This window comes from Blennius ocellaris (assembly GCF_963422515.1).
Source record: "Blennius ocellaris genome assembly, chromosome: 18".
Lineage (NCBI taxonomy): Eukaryota > Metazoa > Chordata > Actinopteri > Blenniiformes > Blenniidae > Blennius > Blennius ocellaris.
The window spans coordinates 13,521,583-13,543,140 of NC_137667.1; the positions used below are offsets into that span (position 1 = coordinate 13,521,583).

General features: G+C 41.7%; 3 protein-coding genes across 4 annotated transcripts in view; 2 read left to right on the forward strand and 1 right to left on the reverse strand.

Annotated features, from left to right (window-relative positions):
• scara5 (scavenger receptor class A, member 5 (putative)) overlaps window positions 1–5,366 on the reverse strand; it is a 75,958-nt gene extending 70,592 nt beyond the window's left edge. For both annotated transcript variants that reach the window (XM_080514152.1, XM_080514151.1), the window contains exons 1-2: window positions 5,163–5,366; window positions 1,188–1,309 (exon numbers count right to left, since the gene is read on the reverse strand). In XM_080514152.1, the coding sequence (XP_080370278.1) occupies window positions 1,188–1,299 (112 nt within the window). In that variant the 5' untranslated portion in view covers window positions 1,300–1,309; window positions 5,163–5,366. The remainder of the gene's footprint in view (window positions 1–1,187; window positions 1,310–5,162) is intronic.
• A 735-nt stretch (window positions 5,367–6,101) lies between these two features.
• On the forward strand, window positions 6,102–8,701 carry LOC308143381 (sterile alpha motif domain-containing protein 12-like). Its single transcript, XM_080514162.1, has 4 exons — window positions 6,102–6,202; window positions 7,088–7,234; window positions 7,384–7,524; window positions 8,164–8,701. The coding sequence occupies exons 2-4, from the start codon at window positions 7,114–7,116 to the stop codon at window positions 8,178–8,180; spliced, it is 279 nt and encodes a 92-aa protein (XP_080370288.1). The 5' UTR covers window positions 6,102–6,202; window positions 7,088–7,113; the 3' UTR covers window positions 8,181–8,701.
• A 2,749-nt stretch (window positions 8,702–11,450) lies between these two features.
• slc30a1a (solute carrier family 30 member 1a) lies at window positions 11,451–17,170 on the forward strand. Its single transcript, XM_080514153.1, has 2 exons — window positions 11,451–12,016; window positions 14,530–17,170. Exons 1-2 carry the CDS (start codon window positions 11,452–11,454, stop codon window positions 15,420–15,422), a joined length of 1,458 nt encoding a protein of 485 aa, XP_080370279.1. The 5' UTR covers window position 11,451; the 3' UTR covers window positions 15,423–17,170.
• Window positions 17,171–21,558: the final 4,388 nt, after the last annotated feature.

Consider the following 21,558-nt stretch of genomic DNA (forward strand, 5'->3'; position numbering starts at 1 on the left):
GAGAGAGAGAGAGAGAGAGAGAGAGAGAGAGAGAGAGAGAGAGAGAGAGAGAGAGCAAGACAACTAGTTTTAAAACGAGTTTAAGAGCCTGATATATTTTTTTCTGATAAATAGGCAGACATCCAAGACCATTAAGAGATTTATAAATGAATTAAAAAAGATTAAAATACTGTAAAGAATTAAAAAACATAAATTAAAAAAATAAAATAAAAAAGTGTTTGTCCATACAGCAGTCTAAAGCGAAGGTAATCCATTTGCAATGACAGAGGGCTGGAACTGCCTTTCCTCAGCAAAATAGTCAATTCATTTCTGAAATGTTTGATATTGAAAGTTTGGGAGATTTTGACAGATATACTGAGACTGTTTATTTCCAATAAGTCCAGTGTGCATCAGGTGCTGGCAGTGTTATGTGCTAACGGATGTTTTTAAAGGGTAAAAAAAATAACTTGGTTTACAAGGACAGGACAGAGTTACTTGCGGTTAGACACAATGACACAACAGCACAAAATGATCAATGCCTGCATGTTAACCAATAACACATCTTTGTCAAATTAACACTAAATACCGTTATTCATACGAAAGAACATAAACCAGAGATTTAACAACTCTTCATTAGAGCTACTAAACCCTTGTTCCCCATGTCCCACTGAGGAAACCTCTTGTGAATATTTCTTCTCCAACTGAACGAGGTGTGAAAATGTTCGAGGATTAGTGGAGCTGGATGAGGACAGTGTTTCTGATGTAAGAGACCATTGTCCACTTTCCATTAAAACATCAACAATTTCTCTAGTTAACATTCACGGGGTCTTTCCCACCAAATGGACCGAGCTGTTGGTCGAAACCCGAGAACGCCACAGAGCTGACTGCGATTCGTTCAGCTGCACCTGTACTCACACAGATGTTGCTCTTGCACAGTTCTGGCTTTCGCACACGAGCACAGAGGGAGAAGTAAGAACGCCAAACGGTGACAGCGTTGCGTCTGTGTTGGTTATCAACGTGGGTGTTTCTCTTTATACATCGAAATTGTTTTATTGAAAAAATTCTTCTTCTACAAAAAAAGCAGGAAGTTTTGTGAGAGCATGGATACAGGTGATAATTTGATTTCAACTTTTTTAAACATGAAAAAGAAAAAAAAACACAGACCAGCATGCGATAAAGTCACCCAAATCCATCGCTACACTTCTTACCTTCATCACAGAGGTTGAGTTTGGACAGGTTGTGTCCATCGAAGGCTTCCTCGTACATGGAGGAGGTTTCTCTCTCCTCGTTGGTGCTCAGATACATTGCCTTGTTCTCCATCTCCACCTGACTGATGAGAGAAGATACATACGTTTTGAAATGAACCAGTATTGTGTAGTTCAAAAGGATAAATATAATGCATAGAATAATGGAACTTGATGTCATGAATAAATAAATGTTGCAGCCAACTCTCAACACTAGTCTCCACCAAAACGTCATAGACCATAGTAAAATAACCAGTAACATTGTAAAACAAAACAACCAGTAACATTGTAAAACAACATTTGTGGTAGCAGTTTTTGGTTACTTGGGTTCCAAAAATATATTCAAAAGACATCACTTGCTTAGAGGAATATCTCACAATATACCTGATTGTATGTGTTGAATCAACTGATTCTGACCAATTAACCTGAGTCAAAGTGAACTCTATAGGCATATTTGAAGGGATTATGACAAGCTTTTGTTAAAGTCCAACATGATGCACTGATGACCCGTCAATGGTGTGTTCCACTTTTGCTGATGGTCTGTGGGGATCTCCTCCCGCCTTTCACAAGCCTGAATTGGATAAAGTCGTACACAAGACGGATGGAACCATAGTAAACTTACAGTAACTCTAACTATTGCTTCATCCCTATATAGATGGGGGATAAAACAAAACAAAACATGTAATCATTCACAGATTACATGGACAATAGCCTTGCAAATTCAAAATCATTTGGAATGTTTGCATTCGAATAATAAAGCTGTATCATACAAAGCTATAAACAACCTGATATTGTTGGACTATAGGAGTTCTTATAGGCAAATATGCAGCATGTCACATTTCCTGGGAGATGAACGTGCCCCAGAAGCCACTTCCAACCAGAAACAGTAGTTTCTCCTTAAACACAAGAATGGTGAAGTCATCCGACATGTGCAACCACTCCTGACTTAAACAATCTCTTCCATAATTCCATTTTTCATTAAAACCTTCAGCAAAATTGACTTGAGATTCATCAGGCCTTTAACGTACGGTAATACGGTGTTGCCTTTTTTTTTTTTTTTTTTTTTAAAGAGACATCTCTCGTTTTCCAATATCTTAGAAAAAACACACCAGACAGTTTACTCTGAGTTGAGTATATTTGCTCTTGAAGTTTGGGCAGTTTCCCACGCCATGCGTGATGTAATCCAAATACAAGACGCAGGATCGGGGGTCCGTCTCCGACGCCCCCAGGATGAGTTTCAAAAATGAAAGATGGTGCAGTGAGGAGTCGTGGGTGTTACGCTCCCGCTATTCCCAGGAGCAGATCTGTCAGTGTTTGAGAGAGTTGTTAAAAAGTGCTCAGTCAGGACTTTCTCATTAAGGCACAGAGGGTCAGGTTGACATTTACACTGAAGCTAAGCAAGAACCATTAGGGCTGCTAGGAGATCCCACTAAAACACTCCATACCTCTGCACTCAATCTGGAGTGTGTGTGTGTGTGTGTGTGTGTGTGTGTGTGTGTGTGTGTGTGTGTGTGTGTGTGTGTGTGTGTGTGTGTGTGTGTGTGTGTGTGTGTGTGTGTGTGTGAGCTTATGTGAGTAATCTCCCAATTACAATGTGGTTGATGAGAGCTAATCGTCTCTCATCAGCGAATTGGATTGTCATTGAAAACCAAGGAGGGTGGGGAAACAATGTGCTCTGCAGCCTGGTCTCGGCACAACCTCAACACAAAATAGATAGACACTATACACTGAGTTACAGTACTAGTCCATGACAGGGCTGGCGGACAGTGGAAGGAAACTACAGTACCCAGACAAGCATGCAAACTCTGCAGAAGGTGAAGACGATAACTTCAGCCAATGGCTGACCAGGCTGCCTTGTGAATGCTGTGGTCTTTGTACACACAGTAAATGAATGCACACACCAAATCTCCATCAACGCTTTCCACATGGCCTGACATGTACAAAAAGCTAAACACAAAAAAGTGGCAATGGTAGCTGGATCTCAGTACAAGACACATACTGGAGTTTTGTTTGTCAGAGCACTTTCATGTGTGTCAGGGACACACTTCAATTTGACAACAGTACATCCATTATTGGGTTAGAATACACTGAAGTCAATGTCCAGCCACAGAGATTATGATTTCTAATTGAGTGATCATTTCATTGCATTTACATCGGCACTGTGTATTGTAAAGAAATCCAAGAAAGATGCCACAGTCAGGTTTTTTTTTCATCATCATGACTTGGAGCAAATATTAATTGTTTTTGATCAATTCTGAAGCCACGCACTGAGGCCAGCAGTGAGCCCTGTCGATCCTCGACTAAAATTCATGGAAGATGCTTTTATGGTTAATTAATGATTGTAAATAGGCCTTTTTGTATACATTAGATCTGTGACGGACGGGAAACCTGTTTATTGTATGCCCATGCCGTTGGCAGGCTCAGCATCCCTGACCACTTATATGAGTAGAAGTTCAGTCCAGTTCCTGTCTGGCTTGGGATACATAAGTCAACCAATCTCCTCCATATAGAAGAGGAATGTACAAGACTGAGGTCCATCTTATCTGTGGATCACTGAGCATCACATTTTGATTCCTTGATTAAGACTTATGAAGACGTCTACTCTTGAATGACTTTTCAGCATTGTGTACTACTCGATCTTGTGGCGATTTCAAACTTTATTTTTATTCCATGGGAACAATCCAGATTATCTCTGATGAAAAGGCTGAGGCCCCATCTCTCTCATTTCAGATTTGCCAAAGCCTCAGGGTGAAGCTCAGCGCTGTGGGACACACCCACTCCCACCAACTCACAAAAGGAGGAGCCCTTAAGATAAAAACAACCAGTTTCTCTGGTCTGTACTAATTCATTGAAAGTGTCAAATTGTTGTTTTCTTTGACATGTGCAAAACTCATTTTGACAACCCTCCTCCCTCTTCTATGGGGTCCCGGGGCCCCATGTTGGGAACCAGGGGTTCAGTCGATGAGCAGAAATAGTGGAAGAAAGTGATAGCGCAATTCACTCCAGTGAGCAGAATAACTCCTCTCAACTCTCCCAATGAGAAGAAAGAATTATCTTGTCAAGCGTCACAAGATTTGCCCCCCCCCCCCCCCAATGGTGCATCAGGCTTATCCTAGGGCTCAGGGTGTGTGGTCTCTGCTGACCATAGCAGCAGATCAGTTACAGTACATGTGTCACAAAGTATTGTCTCAGTCATACTTAACTTAACTCATGCCTCAAATCCATGCATACCATATACATTTTTTTTTAAACCAAATAACGAGTGTTTTGGTTTTTTTTAATTTTTTTTAATTTTAGGTCTTATAATAACAATACAAAAAAAAAGTCGTGGGACACTTTGAAGCGTCACTTTCACAAAATAGGCAAAAATCCCATGTGGATCAGTCATCCATGTACACATGGATCCACATTAACCCATTTTTTTTTCTGGCTGAGCTGAGGGCAGAGATAATTTACCCATGACTGCTGAAACACAAAGCATTAATTTTCAGGGGAAGAGTTCCATTAAATGTGCATTTCCTGCCCCATTGTGGCGCTTTGCTACTTTAAATAACGCGCAGCAAATCAGCTGCAAACTCGCCATCTACCCTGTTTGCAGTATTGTTAACTAATTTGCCGCCCTGGACGATCAAAGATTGTTTCACTTGGTCGTTGTGCAGAACTGGTCACAAAATTATATGAACCTGTTAACACTGCGGATTAATGGTTAAATCAAGGCATGCATTCACTTTTTATTTTAAACGTTCTTTTTAAATTCTACTATAAACACAACTGAAACTTTTACGTGCATAAAATATTTTAAAGACCGACAGGTGACAGATTGTTGCAACTTCATGCAATGCAATGTAAAATAAATAATGATAAAAAAAAAAACTGATTTGAAGCCCTTGCACCATGCAAACCTTTAATCTGAGATCAAAACGAAAGCTACTCACTCACCTTCTTGACTGTCAACTGGATATATATAAATATATAGATATATATAAAAAAGAAAAAGGAAATCACAGCTCCGCGTTTCTCATTATTTCCCTCGGAAAGTTTCGCGTCTTCACGCTGCAACTTCTTTCAGTCCCTCAAATTGTCACGATAGTTGCACGATAGTTGGAGAATGAAAGACGAGCCCTGCACGGTGCACAGTGTCCCTCAGCCCGGCACAAGGCTCTGTGGTGGAGGAGGACACCCTCACACACATTGGGGAGTAAAGAACCCGCAACATCGTCACGTGACCGCCACAAAACTCCAGCTGAGGTTTACGCACGGTGCCAAGCAGCTGGTGCGCGAGAGGTGAGCGCAGGAACCGGCGTGTCACCTGCGGGACACCGGCGCCCCCTGCTGCACACAGTTTCGAATCACATTGCGTTCGATGAGATTTCATGATTTACTGAACTCATTAACAATCGATCTGTACGAAGGAATATGAACAATAAGGCACCAGAGAAAAGGATGACGGTGATGCCTTTACAAACCCTTGTAACCTTGCTATTTGATTATAAAGCGCGAATACATTTAAATACTGAAATAAAGTGTTGGACAAGTTGTTAAAATGATAACAAACTACTTGGTGTGTTTTACTTTGACGGATTTAATGTATTTAACTCTTCACCAGATAAATCAGGCTGGCGCTCCTATTTGCATTTACATGCTTAGGCAATATGAAGCAATAACACTCCCTGTAATCTTTTTTCACAGTTAATTAAACCCTTCAAACCATTCATTTGTGATGTGAATTCCATTTCACAAGAGTTCCCGATAGCTATAACCGTGGGAAATGATCAGAGTCTTTCAAAAACAAAGTGAGTATTTACACGTTTGAGAACTGTCAAACTTCACAACAAGTTTGAGCTCACGTGAAGGCACCACCTGGTGGGCGGGGCCTGTTCCAAGGTCATACCTGCTGCAGAAGCAGCTCTCCGGTGGACAGGTACAAGCGGCACCGCTATTTAATCCGTCAAGCTGTCAACAACGGGAACTGTCTGGTGGTAAATACAACTTCTTATTGAGCAAAGTCCAGCATAAACGGTTTCAAACAGATGTGTATGTTGTATTTTTTTTAGGTGCGCCGTTTGTTTTTGACGTGTTCTTCTCCTGAGCGGGCGGTGTCTTTCTCACACTGCAACTCACCAAACTCTCTTCATAAAAACTTCACTTCACCCGATCCTTGCGAATAGAATCGGTTATAGATAAAGTTTCAAACAACTGTTGTTACAAGCGAAAGTGTTTTATAGAACTAAACTTAGTGTGTGTGTGTGTGTGTGTGTGTGTGTGTGTGTCACACCATGTTTTAATGTACCTTGTTGTTGTACATTTAAATGTTCATGTTTTTAATGTATTTTCTATATAGAGTTTGCATGTCCTCCCTATGTGTGGCAACTCCATTTTTCTCCATCAGCCCCCCCCAAAAGAAAAAAGTGAGGTTAATTGGTGACCCTAAATTCCCCCTATGTGTGAATGTGTGTGCTGTCACCTCATTGTTTGCCCTGTGGTGAACTGGTATCCTGTCCAGGGTTCATCCTGCCCTCGCCCTCCTTAGCTGGGCAGGATGAAGCAGTATAGAATATGGCTGGTTGGGACCAGGGGTGGGGAGGCTTTGCCACTGCCGTCTATAAACATTCTTTGTCAACTGATACCAATGCCAAATATCAACACTTTCAAACAGTGTATCAACAATCAAGCAATCTACGAGAATTGACTTGATGCAATCCAGCATTTGAGGAGCATGTCACAGCTAAATTTTAATCATTTATTTGGTTTTATAAATATACAAAATAAAAAATATTTTCCAAACATGTGTTTCACTCGCCCATGTACAATCCTCAATAATAAAAGATAAATCCATAAATAAAAATTTTTTTCCATCTGTTTAGAGTGCTGCGTCGGTGGCTGCAGCACAATGGAAATGGAAAAGCGAACGTCTTCATGGTCTGTGGAAGAGGTGTTGGGTTGGGTTCAAGAGCAATACCCTGATCACATCAACCTGCTCCATAAAGCCATTATCAAACATGCCATCTCAGGTACAATATGGACTTTAAATATTTATTCCATCGACTCGATTACCGCAATTGTCAGATGGGATATTAACCTTTGAGATTTAAGTTGATATCAGAAACAAGAAGGTTTAAAATGTCTCATTTCACACCACATTTTGCTCCTGACATATCAGGCCGTGCATTGCTGAGATTGAAAGCTCATCACCTGCAGTCTCTCGGTGTGGGCGATGAGGATCAGCAGCAGGAAATCTTGCAGGACGTCCTCCTCCTCAGAGTTCAAGAAGAAATCAGTGACCTCAGTGACATCTGCTCTGGTGAGATGAGTTCATGTGACCTGAGGATTAAACGTAGTGAAATAGTTACAGAACATCTAATGTTTGAATGATTTGCAAAAGGAAAATGGCTGGTGGTTGAGGTGCTTCCAACGAAAGTAGTTTAAAGTAGTTTAAAATTGTATTTGCATTTTTTCATCAGTTTTGTTTCTAATTTTTTAAGAATATATTCCAATCTTTTTTTTATTAAGTAATTTTTAATGATTGATGTTAATATACCATTTATTGCAACAGCAATACTTTTATAGAGCTATCTATTATGTCAGGTTTGATCTTTTTATGATGATTTTAGTCATCTGTGAAGCAATTTGAATTGTACTGACCTGAGAGATTTTATTCAAATAGGTTTTTAGTGAACATGCATAAACACAACAGGATAGAAATCATACTTGTTCCAGCTTGTCATTCAAATTTAAGCACTTTGATTGTTGTTTACATAAATAGAAATTTTGGGAAAATATTGGTAAATATCCAAATCTGGTGCAGAGGAAAAGATACACATTTGAACCATATATTCATGCATATGAAGTTAAATAGAATTGCTTAAACTATAATATGAATCCTGTGTACTGCAAGCCATTACCGGTAACTATCCTCTGTTTTCGGTTGTTCCCTCTCCAGATTGTTTTTCTCCATAAGGAACAATAATAATCTTCAATGTGAGAGAGACCAGCCTGACTTTTCCTAAACATCATGCGTGTAAAGGAGACACAAAGGTGGGACTGATGCAAATATCAGCAGAAGGTGAATACGAGGGGAAGAAATCTGATATTTGACCTCCGCAGATGGATGAAATCAAATTTTGTCTGAATCTTTTTTTCCTGATCAGCTCTTAGTTGTTGTTATTTTTCCATTTTTTATTTTATTTTTCCAGTGTATTTAAAACCCACTGCAGAATAACTAAATATACAGACCTGTTTTTATGCATCGTTAAAGCATATCAGCACCAGTTTCCCTCAAAATGTTTCCTAAAAACTGCAGGTGATGATTTGGTAGCCTGTCTGTAATTTTCTTACAATGAATGTCTGCCACTTTGGTGCAGACTGAATTGACCACAGGCCAACAATCATTTGGAGAAAACATTTCATATGTCATGTGAGAAAAGATGGGTCAATATCAGTGATGTCAAACTCATGTAAGTTCAAAGGGCTACATAAAATACAGAGCAGCTTGATCTCAATTAAGTTAAAAATCCTCCCTTTTGTGTGATTTTTTTATTTTTTTTTTGTCTCACACACTTAAACACAAGTCCACAAATGCACACACACGTGTCTGCTTCTTGTCTGTGAACCATGGCTTCAGATGATTTTACAATACAATAGAAATACTTTATTAATCCCAGGGGGGATTTTTAAGGGTCTCCAGAGATTGCCAGATGTCCTTTCGACCTGCTTTATTTACCTTGTGCTGGAGGCAGTCTTAGTTTTGTGGAGGAAGCTAGATTACCTGGGAAAAATACTTGTGCTGAATGGCATGTTTGAACAAGAAAGTGTCTGGCTGTAAGGGGTGGTGCTAACCAATACACCACTGTACTCACCTGGCTGCACAGACAGTCACACACATACTCACCACTACTGGCAGTTGACGGTAAACAACTACAGTTAAGGCTTTGGACAGTTGGAGAAAACCTGCACAAGATCCTGATGCCTGTCTAGTGATAATAATGTCTTGCAAATACATTCTGATGGCTTTTAGTTTTTAGTCTACTTAAACTACATGAACATCCTTGTGGTTTAAAAACTTTTAGACTCCATAAAAAAAAAAGGATGTCAACTTTATTTATGCTGTAAGTATGTATTTGTATCATATGACAAGCTATGCTCATTCCTGAACATTTCTTTACTTACAGTACACTAAAATGAAAGCGCTGCTTTGTAAAATAGCTTTGAAATCATTAGTCACTTGTTTGTCCCAGTTTCACACCTTCCAGTGACTATTGCGTAACGTGAATGGCTGAGGACCCAAAACGGCTAAAACAGGAATTTTGTAAGCTTCATTTTAGCAGTCATACATCTAAAAAATAGCTGGAACATGTTAAACTAAATGCAACATTTTTTCTAATTGTATTTTATGTAATAAAAATAAGGCTTGAATTAAAGATGCAGTACATAAAGATGCAATCTTATACTGTAAAATCTAAACTCTGACATTGTGATGTTTGCACACCATGTTTCCCTCAGTTGTCATTGGATTGCTTTTTCAAATTGAGTGGTCATTTGCTAATCCGATGTGGTATTATGAGCATTTATCAGTGTGACTATGTATATGTGCTTTCATGTTGATAGTAGTCCCAACAATAAGGACACATAAAATATATATATGTGCTTTCACGGTGTAAAATGTTCACAAAGTCTTCATGTTTCAAGAAATTATTAGTTTGATAACTTTCCGTCCCTTAGTGGTATTTCCGATGTTTGACCATCAGATGTCACTGTGTTAACAACTTGGCCAATTTAAGTACTGTATTTCATATATACCAACGTCTAAACTTTAGATCATGCTTTAAAACCATTTGTGAACATCTCATCATGCTTGAATAATAATAATGTACACATGAAAACATTTGTCTTGTATAAGAAGTTACTTCAGACTGTTGTGGTTTTTTAGATTTATTTTATTTGACCTGTTTTTCTAGGTTATCTCATTTAGAATGGGGTTTAATTTTCAAAAGAAGAAATAGTTACAGGCATAAACACCAACATATTTAGATAACATGCTAATTAAAAATAACGTGGATACAAGAACTAGCCTCAAAAATGAGATTACAAAATATACTGCGTACATTTGATTAAATCAATCAGTGATGACAAACAATGATGAAATATAACTTAATTCAAGAAAAGACAAGGTATTGCCACTTGACAAGTACAACAGTTTATACAGTGATTGTCTGCTTGTTTAATAGCGAATACTGCATTACAAGTATCACAGTTTGTCATAATCTTCTATCCAATTGTTATTGTTAAATTAAATTACGGGGGCCATTTGTCACTGAGTGTTTGGGGGTAGGAGGTAATACTTTTCTTTTTTACTTCTTCCTACTCCTTTTCGTCATACAAATGTGGATCAAGTGGGATGTGTTGTTTCATTGTTTTTTTGTTTTATCAATTTAAATGTTTCTCTTTTCCTTTATTTATTTGTGTGTATGTAAAGTTTAAAAAAACAAACAAACAAAAAAGATTCACTGACAGACTGGGGATCCTGGCCTCGCCCACAGCGACTTGCGATCGACTCCAGCGCCCAGCGGCCCATGGATGGATGGAAGTAGTCGGCAGTGAGACTGCACAAACTTTCCTCGAAATTTTTTAGTGACATTATTCAAACGTATATGAATGGTAGGGTCATCTTTTACCCAAACATTTGAATTATTGACGGCACGAGGCAGATAAATCAAACGTACCATCGCGAGACTTCCGTCTCCCTAAGCGTGCGTAGCAACCGTTGTTCTCCTGGCAGAGCCCGCCCTCTTGCACGACTTGCAAAATGTGACCAATCACAAATCACCTCGTAGCCAGTTAACCAATAGGATCCGTCCTGGGCGCGTCCCTAACGTGCCGGGGTTCCGTGTGGAAAGTTTACCGGCTCGGGTGCAAAGTTTCAGCCGTCTGCAAACTGGAGCTCGTCGGCAGACTCGACGAGGTGAAGCCGCCGTCGACTCCAGTATTTTACTTAGTTTATTGAAATAAAAAACACCTCCGATTGTTTCCGCCCTTGCCGGTTTCTGTCTGTACGCGAGTGATGCTGCTCTCGCCGGATAACAGGCGAGTGTGAGGACGCGGCTCGTTGATCGTATTGTCTCGCGGAGCCAGCTAGCTTATCGTTAGCTCCGAGTCCAACCCAGGATTTCACAAGAAGACGCGTTTCCTCGACGTTCAACCCGCAACGCGAATCGACCGCGAGGACCGAAACATGGCTTGTGAGCCCAACCGCGCTCGGCTGCTCTGCATGCTCTCATTGACTTTCGGGTTTTTCATCGTGGAGGTGGTGGTCAGCCGGATGACCGCCTCTCTGTCGATGCTGTCGGACTCCTTTCATATGCTGTCGGACGTCATCGCGCTGGTCGTGGCTCTGGTCGCCGTGCGCTTCGCCGAGAAGACCCAGGCCACCAACAAGAACACCTTCGGCTGGATCCGGGCCGAGGTGATGGGGGCTCTGGTCAACGCCGTCTTCCTCACGGCGCTGTGCTTCACCATCGTGCTGGAGGCGATCGAGCGCTTCACCGAGCCGCACGAGATCGAGAGCCCGGAGATCGTGGCGGGGGTCGGCGCCGCGGGACTCCTCGTCAACCTGCTCGGGCTCTGTCTGTTCCACGGACACGCCGGAGGGGGCCACGGGCACTCCCACGGCGGACACTCTCACGGGAGTAAGAACAAGAGGGGAAAGAGCCTGAAGGCTGGGAATGGCTCCTCCGGAGAGGAAACCAACAACTTGGTGGGGAACCATAACAGCCCGGGGGATGGGAGACCGAGGAATGGTGAGTGTGGAAAGTTGACGAAATGTCACGCTCGTGTTGTCATTAGATTATTCATCAGTTCTCCGAGTCTCCCTTATGTTTGTTGAAATGTGTGTTGGTGTGACTATGTATGATTAATTTACAGTTACGGGGTGCATTTTAAAATAACATCGCCGATTCTTTCGCCTTATTATCAGGCCTTGTTTTTATTCTCTTAACCAACTTCTCCATGATCTATGTCTTGATTTACTAAATTGTGTTATTTAAACCAACAACACCAAAAAAAAAACACCCTAAATGAATGAATTTCATTTTATCAATGGCAGCAGCTCAGTTATGAAATCTACCTTAAACATGGTGGCAATGCTCGTTTTCGCTGGAGATGATCAGAAAGGGTTTATTTTGAGTAAACGTTTATTTCTGAGACTCACATTTACAGCTGTGTTGATCTCCATTCATTGATCTCATTATAGAGTTATTTCTTTGGATTGTTACAGGAATTGTGATCAGCGAGTTATGCATGTTGTCCAGACATCAGATCTAAAACATCAGCATCCACGTCTGTGAACTGGTCAAACCACACAGTTTCACCTTCATTGTTTCCTACTATTAAGCTGTCAGCTTGTGCTCGACTTTATCTTCACTGTTAGCTGGACAGATTGCATAACAGTCCATTTGTATATCTTGAGCCCCCCCCCAGAAGGCTGCCTCTGTGACTAAATTGTATTGTTTCCTTGACAGCTGTGGGGCTTAAATGTTAATGGTATCACATTTGTTAGGTCATTCTGTCCTTGGAAACATGGGCATAGTGATATAATCACTCGAGGTGTCAGGTTTCATGCTGAGACGCTATCAACTGGCTTACAAGTCAAGATATGTCAAAACTTCCTTCTGACTCAAGTTATATAACATATCCAAGTCTTGTGATTCAATTTCGCTGCTCCCGTGTTACCACCATATCACATGCATTGAACCAGTAAATACATAGTTTGTATTTGTCGGGTTAGGAGTTACTACAAACATGTACACGTCCACAAATGGCGCTTTCTTCTGTCAGTGAAGGCTGGCTAAACATGAAATTGACATCTGCTTGTCAAAAAAAAAAAACAAACCCAAAACAAATTCCAAATCTGTCTGCTGCTGGTCAGTCCATTCACTCGCCCCCAGCTCCAAGGGTGAAACACATGTAAAAGACCCTTTCTCCCCCACACTGTTAGGTCCTGCCAGTTCCATTAAATAGAGACTATAGCCCTCCTCCGCTGTGCGCTTATTGCCATTACTGGGTCATACATCAGCGTAGCCATGGAGTCGACAGCCCCAGACACCCCATTAACCGTTGATGAATGACCTGGCGGTATCCTGATGGAACTGAGGGTGCCGTTGTTCAGGTGTAGTTCCCCCGGCGCTGTGTGCTGCTACGCTGTCTGCAGTTACTAATTGAATTTCCCTAATGGGAATTGCTATGCAATGTTTTGTTGCATTTACCATCCTACATGCTGGGAGGTTGTTTTTTTTTCTGTTATCCACCATAGCTGTCTGATAGCTCTGTTCACTATGCATAGCCCCAAGCATTTTGAGAGCAGTCACAATGCTAAAGACTCCTCCAAAGCTCCACCTTTGTATGCTAAAAAAAAAAAAAAAAAAATCAATTGTGTCATATTAAAGGACTATAGCAATAAGTTGTTGTATTTTAGGTTTGAAATGAGCGTTTACTTCAGTCACACATGCTCTACCTACATCTGATAGTGTTTCGAATGTCTTATTGCCTTATGGTTTGTTACTCATGTGTTCCTATTCAGTTAGCTCAGCTTCTCATCTTACCGTTTTATGTTTGACAAACTGTTCCTCAGGATTCTCCTGAAAACTGGTTCAACCTGTTGGTCGAACAATTTAGATTTTTTTTTTTTAAACTCCTTTAGCTTTTTTTTTTTGTTTTTTAATCTTGCCTGTCCCTTTTCCCTCCCCTTAACATGTGCAAATATGTGGTTCATGAGTACAGTTTCAATCATTCAGTATGAAAACACCCTGTGCTCTCATACTGTTAGCAGAGACTCTCAGCCTCTGGCCTCAAAAGGTTTGACACATGATGGTAAGATGAGGGATTGAAACATGGCTTTACACGTTTACAATCGATTTTTTTTTTTAATTAGTCCCAAGATTTTTCTGATTCATAACATTTATTGTGTGTCGTGAAGAGGCTCCTGATCAGTGTGGCCGTCTGGGTTTTAATTCTGGGAATGGAGGTGGCTATTTTTGTTGCCAACAGGTGGCACCGACTTGATAGCCTACCTGTGAGGAAGCAATTCCATTCTGATGAGATTTAACTTATTGTAGGCTTGTGTTCATGAAACTTTCACCCACACGACTGATACTGTATTTGAGAAAGAAAACCAACACATTGTAGCGAGCATAAAGGAACAGCAAGACTCAAAATAAACTGGGGAAAACCCTTTATCTTTTTTTGAATGCTCAAGGTTGAAGGCCATCTAAAAATTAACTTTTGTGTGCGTGTGTGTGTTTTTTTTCATCTTCAGAAGTCAGCTGCAAAGACAGCACCGAGGTACAGATGAATGGGAACACGCACTTTGAGGAGATGGATCATGACCACGATGCATCGTCGCAGCTCAACATGCGCGGCGTCTTCCTGCATGTGATGGGTGACGCCCTGGGCTCCGTCATCGTGGTATTGAACGCCATCATATTTACCTTTGTGTGGAAGCCCTGCCCAAAGGGTGAACTGTGTGTGAACCCGTGTATCAATAGCCACGTCTCAGACCACCAGCACGTCAATCACACTTTGGTCGACCTCGTGGATGGGCCTACGCCGTCATCCATGAAGACCGCCGGGCCCTGCTGGGTCCTCTACCTGGACCCCACACTCTGCGTCATCATGGTGACCATCCTGCTGTATACGACGTACCCGCTGCTCAAAGAGTCGGCCCTCATCCTACTGCAGACTGTGCCCAAGCAGATCAATATACATCGGCTTAATGAGCGGCTACTGAACCTGGAAGGCGTCCTGGCCATTCACGAGCTGCACATCTGGCAGTTGGCTGGAAGCCGCATCATTGCCACGGCTCACATCAAGTGCCACGACCCCACCTCGTACATGGAGGTGGCCAAGCGCATTAAAGACTTCTTCCACGACGAGGGCATCCACGCCACCACCATCCAACCCGAGTTCGTCACGTTCAACTCGGAGTCTCGGGACTCGCTGTGCGAGCTCTCCTGTCGGACTCAGTGCGCTCCGAAGCTGTGCTGCGGCACGGCGGATAAACCCGGCTCGGACAAGAAAGCCATAAGTGAGGACGCCGCTCCGGCCCTGGAGGTGATCAGTGAGGCCTCGGAGCAGGCCGCAGGCCTCGAGGTGCGCCCTCGGTCTGAGGCCGAGGTCACCATCGCCAGGGAGGTGGAGTCGTCTCTGTGAGATGGGAGGGGCCGAGGAAATCAGAAGAGAAGCAGGAAAACTACCACTCTGGGCAAAAATGTCTCCGTTTTTGGCCACGAGATGTAATAAGTTTGAGCCATCGTTGCCCCAGTGAGGAAAGAAAAGTCCTTTAGCCTTTTATTATCCGTTGCTGCCCTTCGACACGGCTGGAAGATCCTCACCTTTATATTCATGCAATTGAGCCTTAGTTTGTTTTCATCTCCCCACCCCCTCTCTTTTCATGTATGCACCCTCAGCCTCTCCTCTGCCACTGGGCCCTCCTCCTGCCGTCGTCTGCAGCCCCGGCAGGACGGCGGCGATGCATGTTGGGGTTCACTGACCTCCTCTCCTCCAGGACTGGAGCGAGGCCTGCATGAGTGTCCCTCAAAAGCACTTTGTTGTGATGTGTCATCTTGTCCCATGGTGTTTTCTGTGCCAAAGCTTCTCGCTATGGAACTGGAGGGGTCGGAGGTGCCCTGTCCCTCAGACAGACACACACACACAACACATGCAAGTCAGAAAAGGTTCTTTAGTTTGACCTCTGGACCTATTGGCAATGAATCTGCCCTTTCATTATTTGCGTAGACTTTGACCTTCGGGCCCCAAGTGTAATAGTATTGTATGGCTTAATAATTTAAGTATTTAAGTTATTAGAAAAGATCTATTTCTCTCTTCAGATGCTTTTTATAATATTTACTTTGGATCACAAAATATCTCCTGTCGTTTGGCAGAGCATCTATGCTGTAGTCAAGATTTTCAAATGAGATGTTTTTTTTATAACACTTTTTAATTTTTGAGTTTTGTCTGGCCTTGACTTAGTCGCATTTGCAGTCATAATTACCGGGTAGTATACCTTTTTTTTTTTTTTTTTTTTTCTTTCTTAATCAACAAGTCTTTCACTTTGCCTTTTTGAATGGAATAAACCTGCTGTGGTATGACACTAAGTTTAATAGACGTCAGGTAATAGAACTCCTCATATGAGCACAGTCCCCTAATCCAATGTTAATAAATCACAAATTCGATGCCTTTGCAAGCCAGACGGTTGGGTCTGTTCTGAAAATGTGAGCACTGTAATACTATTAGTGAAACACTATTTTCCGTCTCAATCTGGAAATCCTCGTAACGATGGCCGTTTGGTGAATTTTGTTTTCAAATGCCGCATTGAATGTGTTGGGCACCTCGTCACAATCCAAGCTGAGAGTTTTTTTTTGTTCTTTTTATACTTCCAGGACTTTTATTGCGATTGCATGACCAAACCAAGACCTGGTGTTTGGATTTTTTTTTTTTATACAGCTCCACAAAGAGCTCTAGCTGCTGCTTCCCAGCGCCTACTGGTATCCTTCGATATTATTCACGACTGTGTAGGGAGTGACTCATCATTGAGCTGGCCTGTCCTCTGCTTTGGGCAAAACCAGAGCCAGCTGTTCGCTGAATTCAAGTCCCTATTGTGGCCTTTGAAAATGTGCGACTTTTCCCTCATCGACACAGATATCACCTACAGTTGATCTGTTGATGCGTTTCAGAAATTCGTTCTCGATTCTGTGTGTATGCAATATAGAACTTTGTGCTGGGAGATGTATTTTTCTTCACTTGTAATGTTTGGTCACTTTTGTCTTTTATGACGAGCTCTATGTGCAAATTGAGAACAAATGTTTGTTTTTTTATTTGGGATATAACGCATTAGCGGATGTGTTTTTGATATATGTATATACATACATACACACATGCATACATATATATATCTATAGTACCTGTCCAATGTGTCATTGTGAAATAAAGACAAAATATGGCTGTTTGGTACATATAAAGATCTCCAATGTGTCTGTCTGTCTTTACCTTTTGAACATTTTTACAGAGCCAACTAGAATCCAAACAGGTTATTAATTCGGGACCTTCAACAGTAAAGAGTTGACAATAAGTCACTTGGAATATGTTGTAGAGACTCCAGAAAGTGTATAAGCATTGCTTCCAGCCTGTCCCTGTGATGTGGCTCATCAACGGTGTTCATGTCACACGGGACAGGCTGAGGACAGTTTACTTATAGGTTGCAGGGATTGTTTTCTTGCTCTTAGAAAGGACAGATACAGGGTCTTGGGATGAACTGAAACGGCCAGACAAAAACACTGCCGAGGACTGCATTATTCCCACAATTCTCCTCTTGGTATATATGAATTGAAAATGGTGTCAGCATCTGAAAATTGTATGTGGTCACACGTGGATGTAGTCTAACCCCAACAGGATATTTGCGGCTTAAGTCTTTTTATCTGCTAACAAAACCTCAGATTACCTAAACAGTAATAATGGTTGGAGTAAATCCGACAGTTGTAGAGTGTCATGCTGTAATTACGCGAGTGCCATAATTGCAGCATTTTACAACTCTGGAGGCGGTGTGAGGAAGAAGATACTGAATTGTGTGGCGGCCTGACCCGCCGCCTGCCGGAGGGGGACTTACGTAAGAGGCCCCGGGGGCATTCCAGAAGCAACAATCACGGAGCTCTACCCAGCATTCCTCTGTGCCGGCGGGCCGCTCGCACCTCGCTCTCCAACCCCCCCTTTCATGAGGAGAGAAAGAGATTCACACACACACACACAGTGGCTGTTTTTTGTTTAAGCCAGGTGTTTCTGCAGCCCATTGTGCGAGGCAGCCTCCCGTCATGTGTCTGCTTCTGCGTTTTATCTCCTCGTTTCACTCCTGAAACAAAAATCCCCAGTGCTGTGTAAAAAAACAAAAAACCCACTTGCTATAAAATATAATTGTAGTGTTTTGGACCTCCACCCTCGCCTATAAAATAATGAATTTATGGACAGTATAAATTCACTACTCAACCATCAATCCATCTTCTATATTGATTCATTCAGTTGAGGATTGCGAGGCGCCGGAGCCGACATGAAGGCAGTGTTCACGCTGGACAGGTCACCACTCCACACTTTAACACAAAACTCAATTCTGAACCTCTGAACCTTAAAATGGCTCTACTGGATGGTTGAACAGCACGTTAAAGGGTGAGCCATCTGAACCAGATTAAAAACTACCAGCCCTGATCTTTCTCTATTTAACGGAGATTTTGTTTTTTTCCCCCAATACAAGCGCATTAGTAACTAAAACTTTGTATTTGTTACTTTTGTAAGATGACTGGTGGCACGAGACGGACAAGAGCCACATGTAGCAGTAACATAATGCCACTGATTGTACATACGACATGTTAGTGTAACTTTGTGTATGTGGTCACACCGCACCATCTGTCACCTCGGCTTTGTCTGGGATTTTCTGAGTGGCTGAGCAGGCATGAAGCTGGCTGTGAGAAAGAGGAGGGTGAACACTGGACCTGAGGTCAGAGGTCAGTCAGCGGCAAAATGAACTCACCTTTGCCAACCACTGATAGTAAAAAGTTTGCCAACCCAGCATTTTGTAAGAACTTGAAAGTGCCTTTCAACAGCACATAAAACACTAAAGAAAAAAGACCAGATAATACTTATAAAACACTTATTTGCTTTCCTGAAATAAAACATTATTGAATTTCTCTACATTTTTCTTCTTAAAGGACTTACAGTTCAATCAATGAATTGAGTTGTTTTGTTTTTTTCCTTCTTGAGTTCCAAGGAAAAGCTGAACTTTGGTCATTTGTTTGCAGATTAGAAACAATGCTGCTCCTGGACACCAGACAGAATGTGAAAAGTGGACATGTCTGGAGAAAAGAGGACGTTTGATTACCCGGCCCATAAAGTAAATAGTACATTTTGTATTCATTTCTTGAGTCTTTGTTACCAAAGATCTGACCTTACAATGGGAAAACCCCATGTGGAAAGTTCCCAGCAGAAAAGTGGCCTTTTGTGGAGCGTTCTGAGAGGCTTCTGTGTTATCAGTCAACGTGACAATGTCTACGGGAGAGGGAGTATTTCTGGCTGATGCAGTCCTCAGAACAACATCAAGACAGTTCAAGTGAAAACAGTTCTCCTTTAGTGGGCTGCTGCACATTTCTCTTCATTTGTTTACTGGATTGACATGAGCTTTCTTGTATCGAGCCATGCTGTCTGGATCTCCCTGATTGATTCTAGCATCATATCTTATCCACTTTATCACTCCAGCGGAGATAGCGAGTTGTCAGGTTAGAGTGACCGCACATATAAGTTCCCCTCCTGGCAATAACTTTCTGTTCAAATGTCACTGACCAAAAACTTTATGCGAAAACTATTGTTTTCGGCAGCTTTGTTTGATATAGACACATATAATATCGAGTCCTACAGAACATGCAGTACAGTACAAAGTCTTTATCTGTATTCTGAAGGTCGAAGCTTGCAAAGTGATATTCTGACGGTGTGATATTAATTTCTCCTCAGACGAGCTACTGTTTGAGTCGAAACAGGCGGCAGTACAGTGAAGTGAAAGTTGCGATTGTAGCGACCTCTGAGCTTTGTTTCGAGAGAAAGAGTGCACTGTGACACTTTCACAGAGCCTGGGAAGTTACTTCTGCTGTTGGCAAGCTTCTGTCGGTTCACATCAGGAACACTGTGGTCTCCTTCAGGCTCAATATGTTAACTCTGCCTCAAGGTTGAGACCCGGTGTGGAGTTTTTAAACAGGATTTCAGTAGACTGTCGTCGTCACGGCGAGCTCAGGTATCTGGTCAAATGTTGGTCAGTTTGAGGATTTCTTGTTATTTATCGTACGGGCTGAAAGCTGAAGTGAAACACTGATGTGTGGGTGAAAAAGCAGAAGTTTGACACTCAATGTGGATAATTTGGTGTAAATGTGGCTGATCAGCATTGTTTTGTGTGGCAGTCAGTGTGTGGGCTGCGAAGACAAGATGATGACTCAGACTGTAATTTAAAGGGGGTGGGGGTGTATGGGGGGAGCAGGAGGTTTCATTTCCTCTGTTTTTGGTTGTGAGTTCCTCTATTTTCCCCGTTGTATTCAGGCTAATATCTTTGTCTGCTCTGAAATTTAAAAGTATCTGCTTTTAACCCTTTTTGTCTGACTTCCTCTGCGTCATCAACAGCTGAAGACGGAAGGCGGTGGCCCTTGTGAGATTTCACTCTCATCGGTGTGAAATCTTCTGCACAGCCTCGTCCGTAGTTGTTCTAATGAGGCAAAGATATTTATGTGGACCTGTTGAGATTCTCGGGATCAAAGACAAAGGTCAAGGTTCTTGTGACCTTTTTCTAAACATTATTGCCATGAAACAGCTGCAAGGTCATTTTTCTAGCTCTCTCTTGTGATTATTTGTGAAATATTGTTGCTCAAATATTCAAGCCGCCCTTAAGACAGTGACCTTCTGACACTCTGTCAAAGTACAGCGACACCATGTCCACAATCAATAGATCATTCTGAGTAATTAGCTGCCTATGACTTCATTACTTATAAGATTTGTCTGTCAAAGCAAATGAGCAGAACATAACAATCTTGCTCATATTCTGTGAGCCAGACAAGCTGTATTTTCCGTGATCGCCAGCAAGTAATTTTCCCAGCAAATTCCCCTTGAAGGGATTATTATAGGGGGTATCTCTGACAAAGCCCAGGTAGGTGAAGCAGAAGAAGAAGAAAAAAAATCTGGGCGAAGGAATGAAAATAAAGGGAATCACTTGCGAATCTCCCCTCTTAAGAATTCACCGCTGAACTGTCCTCTCCCACACTTCTCTATTTTAATCTGACCACATGGTGGGTTTGTACTCACAAAAGCTCTGTCCATTTCAGAGAGAGATTAGGAGGGCTGGAATGTTAACCAGCTCTCCACTGGTGGTGATGATGAAGATGATGAGGAGGGTGAACACACAGTGGCTGAACTATAAGTACAGGATGAAGGAAAAACGGTTCAGGCACTGGAATGACAAAAAAAAAAAGTTCAATAAAGGTAATAGAAGCAGTATATACCGTATTTAAGGAGCAACTATAAATTGTTGTGATGTGCACAACGTTTGAATATAAGAACTGAGATAGCGTTATTGAGGGAAAAGAAAATACAAATAAAATTGTTCCTTAAATTTTATAAACTGCAAAATAAAATGAGATATATGCGCAATTTTGTCATGTTTTTTCATATGAATGTTTGGGGAAAAATGTGTTTCATTTTGTCTAATGATTATAATCTACAATTCATACAGTTTTAGGCTTTTGGATTTTTTATAGATCAGTACTCATTT

What these genes read in the sequence shown, in the direction of transcription:
- LOC308143381 (XM_080514162.1), top strand. Translation starts at nt 7,114, where the DNA reads ATGGAAATGGAAAAGCGAACGTCTTCATGGTCTGTGGAAGAGGTGTTG. An exon ending in TATCAAACATGCCATCTCAG is followed by an intron (nt 7,235 to 7,383) that starts GTACAATATGGA and finishes CTGACATATCAG; the next exon opens with GCCGTGCATTGCTGAGATTG.
- slc30a1a (XM_080514153.1), top strand. Translation starts at nt 11,452, where the DNA reads ATGGCTTGTGAGCCCAACCGCGCTCGGCTGCTCTGCATGCTCTCATTG. An exon ending in GGATGGGAGACCGAGGAATG is followed by an intron (nt 12,017 to 14,529) that starts GTGAGTGTGGAA and finishes TTTCATCTTCAG; the next exon opens with AAGTCAGCTGCAAAGACAGC.